The following is a 3695-nucleotide window of genomic DNA, read 5'->3' on the forward strand; positions in this document are numbered from 1 at the left end:
TGAGACAATTTAAAAATGACATTATATGCTTGCAAGAAACACACATAGCATTGAAAGATCAAAAGTTAATATTTAATTCCAAACTGGGACAGCATTTTATAGCTTCTGCCCCGAAGAAAAAGGGTGGAGTTGTGGTATATGCAAAACAAGAACTATCGCCAAAGTTAATAGAATTAGATGAAGAAGGAAGATTCGTTATTATTGAAATACTGATGGATGGGAAAAAATGTTTAGTGGTGGGTATATATGCTCCTAACCAGCAAAGTGAACAGAAACAATTCATCGCTATCTTATCTATCTCTTTCTTTTTCTCTATCTGTCTGTCTGTCTGTCTATCATTATCCATCCATCATCTGTCTGTCTGTCTGTCTATCTATCTATCACTATCTATCATTATCCATCCATCATCTGTCTGTCTGTCTGTCTGTCTGTCTGTCTGTCTGTCTGTCTGTCTGTCTGTCTGTCTATGGGCCACCATCTAGCCAAGAGACGTGAGCACTGGTGCACTTACATGGCGGGGGTGCCAGGCGTCTGAGGATTGTAGGGAGGATTAACAGGCGGGGAGGAAGGGTCTGGATAGCCTGGGGTCTGGGGGTTGGGGGTCGCCCCATAGCCTTGGGGAGAAGGCGTTGGCTCATCGTCAAAACCGTAGTCAAACTCTTCCTCTGTCCTGTAGAAGAAGCCAAATACCCAGTTCAGCCTCGGGGCTCCCCCAGCCCTGCCTCCCTTCCCCAGACCGGAAGGCCAACCTGGAAGGGGTGTTGGGATCCCAGGCGCCGCTCTGGGCGGGTGTCCGGCTGCCATCGTGTAAGGGTGTTTGGGAGCCGTAGTGCGGCGTCCGGTTTCCTGAAAAACAGACCCGCCTCACGTATACAGGCAGTCCTTGGGGTGCAGGGCTCCACCAGCTCGGGGGCCAGCCCCTTCTCAGGCAGCCTGCCCTCTCACACCGTGTCCTCAGGATACGGAATTCAACTGCCTCGTTGTTCAAACACCCGCTAAGGCCTTCGAGGTCAGATGCTAAGAAACCCACCGACCTCTCCTGGCCAGAGAGATGGGCGGGCCACCCGCTTCCTGCTACTCACCATCGTGCTGGGTGCCATACATGGGCGTGCGGGAGCCCGAGGCGTACATCGGCGTCTGGGAGCCGTACATGGGGGTCCGTCCATAGCCAGAGGGCATGCCAGACGGCTTTTTGGAATCTCTGCAAAAGGAGGAACGTCCGATAAAGCTGGCACATCATCCCGTTCGGCTCGGTTGGGTCCCGAGTCTAGCCCAGAGCTGCTCCGTCCTACCCAGAGGACTTCTGAAACCAGGCTCTCCCTCCCTCCCGCCCTCCCCATCTCAAATCTGGCTCCCGGTGGCTCTTACACAATGGTGAGATGCTCCCGATCCACCGAGATGGTCTGGCACGTGGAGTGCAGCTCTACCCTGGCAGTGGATTCCGTGGCATCCTTGACCATCCCGATGTAGCCTGGAAAAGACAAGCGCAGAGGCTCCAGAGGCAGGTGTAGGGGGCGGTGTTAAAAGAGGGTTCAGCCTAGAATCTCTATGTAGCCGCAAATGAGCAAAGTCCGATTCTGTCGATCCTAGGACGGGGGGTGGCGGTGGGTGGTCAACTGTGGAACCCTTTACCACCTGTGGACTTCAGCTCCCAGAATTTCCGAGCCAGCACAGCTCAGCCTTTGAGCCTTTGATGTGGGAAAAATAATCAGTGTGGTGACCTCTCACCTTTGTAAGACCCTCGGGAAATCCGCACCGTCTGTCCAATGAGCTCGTTATCCCGGCGCCCCCGGCCTCGGTTCATGCCGCCCCCGCCAAAGCCGCCCCGTGGCCCTGCAGAGGGTAAAAGCAGGTGTGCCAAGAGGCAGGACCTTCCCAGGCAGCCCCTGGGGTGGGGGGGTTGTGTGCATGGGGCCCTTTGCTGAAGACAGGTGTTGGGGCCACCCCAGGCAGGGTGCCAGTGTCTTCCTGCTGGGAGAGCAGATCTAACGCCTTTCCTCTTGTCCTCTTGGGAGGACACTGCCATGCGATGGGCCCTGCCAATCTCAGACAGGCACCTAGCTTATCGCTCCAGGGGAGGGGGAAGGATGGAGGGGAACCTCCCCCCAGACCCGAGAGGGCTGGCTCCCTCCTTCTACCCACCTCCAGAGCTGGGATGCATAGGGCTGCTCATCCGAGGACTCATGGGCACGAAGCCACCAGCCGTGACGTTGGTGACATCCCGGGGCTGCCAAAAGGAAATTCAGTTTGCTCTAGGGGTGAAGGCACCAAGACAGAAAGCAGGAGAGCATGAATTCTAGTCCCGCCTTAGGAAGGAAAGCCAGCTGGGTGACTTTGGGCCAGTCCCTCTCTCTCAGGCCAAGGAAGGCTTATTGGGAATGTTTGCCACCTTGAGTTATTTATTAAAATAATAAAGGGAATAAATAAATAAACAAGTGGACTTAACAGCTTGCCCAGGCCCTCGCCCCACCTTCATCCCAGCCTCGAGAGAAGGACAGGAGCCAGCCAAATTTCAGGCCAGATACGAGCAGCCTAAGAGGGCTGGTCTGGCACGAAGCTTCCCTTCCGCGAGTTCCCTTCACAGACCGGCACAAGAACGGGCATCGTGGCCTCCGTCGCCCATCGCTCAGGGCCGCCTCACCTTGGACCCCCCGGCCAGAATCAAATGCTTCGTCTTGCAGACGAACATCCCTCCGTTCTCCACCAGCTTCTTGCAGTGCAGGAAAGCAAAGCCCCGGAAGATGTGCCGGATCTCCCCCTCGCGGCCCTGGAAGGAGACAGACAAGTCACAAGGGCTCCTAGACAAGCTACTCCGTCCAGCAACCACTCAAGGTTAGCTCAAGACTGAAAAGAAGGGCCTAGAACAGGTCCTCACACACACACATACCAGTCCTTCTTTTCATTAAAGCAGGGCCCTTTTATGACTTGTGGACTTCAACTCCCAGAACTCCCTGAGGGCTGGCTGAGGAATTCTGGGAGTTGAAGTCCACAAGTCGTAAAAGGGCCAGGTTTGAAGACCCCTGCCTTAAAGGGATGAAGCCGGCCAGCGAGAGACATTTCTCCCCTTGCGGGTGGGGGGGTGGGTGGCTCACCGAATGAGACCCTTCAATGACCTTCACAATGTCCTTCACGTGGATATTGTTCTGCTCTGAGTCCAGGGATACTGCAAAGCGGTTGTCCTTCTTCCGATTCACCGCCTGGTGCCGGACAGTCACCAGTTGGTTGTTCATGCTCAGGACCTGAGTGGGGAGGAGAAGAGACCGAGGCTTAGAGCTAGGCGGGCAGGGGAGGCCAAGGGGGTGTCTGTGAAGCCCCCCTTGTATCCCCCAGGTCCATCCTCTGCCTCAGGGTGGTAGATTTGCTCCGATGGATCCTTGCGGAGCAGCTGGCAGAGAATTCTGCACCGATTTATTAATTACATTTCTATGCTGCCCGTCTCACTCCGCAGAGCAACTACTTTACGTTTCCTTAAACACGTCACATGGCATCTCTGCAGCTCTTTCCAAGCCAATACCCTCTGGCTTGGGAGTGGGAGAGAGATGAGGCCCTACACTTCTGGAGGGCATATCATCCTTATTATTTTTGTTGTGGTTGTTATTGTTATACCAGCTTTTCAATTGGGACCCTTCTCTATGACAATGAGAGCTTCCCCTCCTTCCCATGTAAATGCCTTCTGAGCAGGCTGGCTGTCTTAA

At 54.7% G+C, this 3695-nt stretch overlaps 1 protein-coding gene across 1 annotated transcript in view; it reads right to left on the reverse strand.

Annotated features, from left to right (window-relative positions):
• The window catches only part of LOC107291967 (transcription elongation factor SPT5), a gene marked incomplete at its 5' end in the record, with an annotated part of 9852 nt that extends 6613 nt beyond the window's left edge, over positions 1-3239 (reverse strand). Inside the window, 8 exons of the mRNA XM_015821020.1 lie at positions 512-670; positions 750-846; positions 1083-1201; positions 1369-1471; positions 1729-1833; positions 2143-2227; positions 2642-2767; positions 3093-3239. Coding sequence (XP_015676506.1) covers positions 512-670; positions 750-846; positions 1083-1201; positions 1369-1471; positions 1729-1833; positions 2143-2227; positions 2642-2767; positions 3093-3239 — 941 coding nt within the window. The remainder of the gene's footprint in view (positions 1-511; positions 671-749; positions 847-1082; positions 1202-1368; positions 1472-1728; positions 1834-2142; positions 2228-2641; positions 2768-3092) is intronic.
• Positions 3240-3695: the final 456 nt, after the last annotated feature.

The sequence above is a fragment of the Protobothrops mucrosquamatus genome, unplaced genomic scaffold, assembly GCF_001527695.2.
Source record: "Protobothrops mucrosquamatus isolate PMUCROS unplaced genomic scaffold, P.Mucros_1.0 scaffold1232, whole genome shotgun sequence".
Taxonomy (NCBI): Eukaryota; Metazoa; Chordata; class Lepidosauria; order Squamata; family Viperidae; genus Protobothrops; species Protobothrops mucrosquamatus.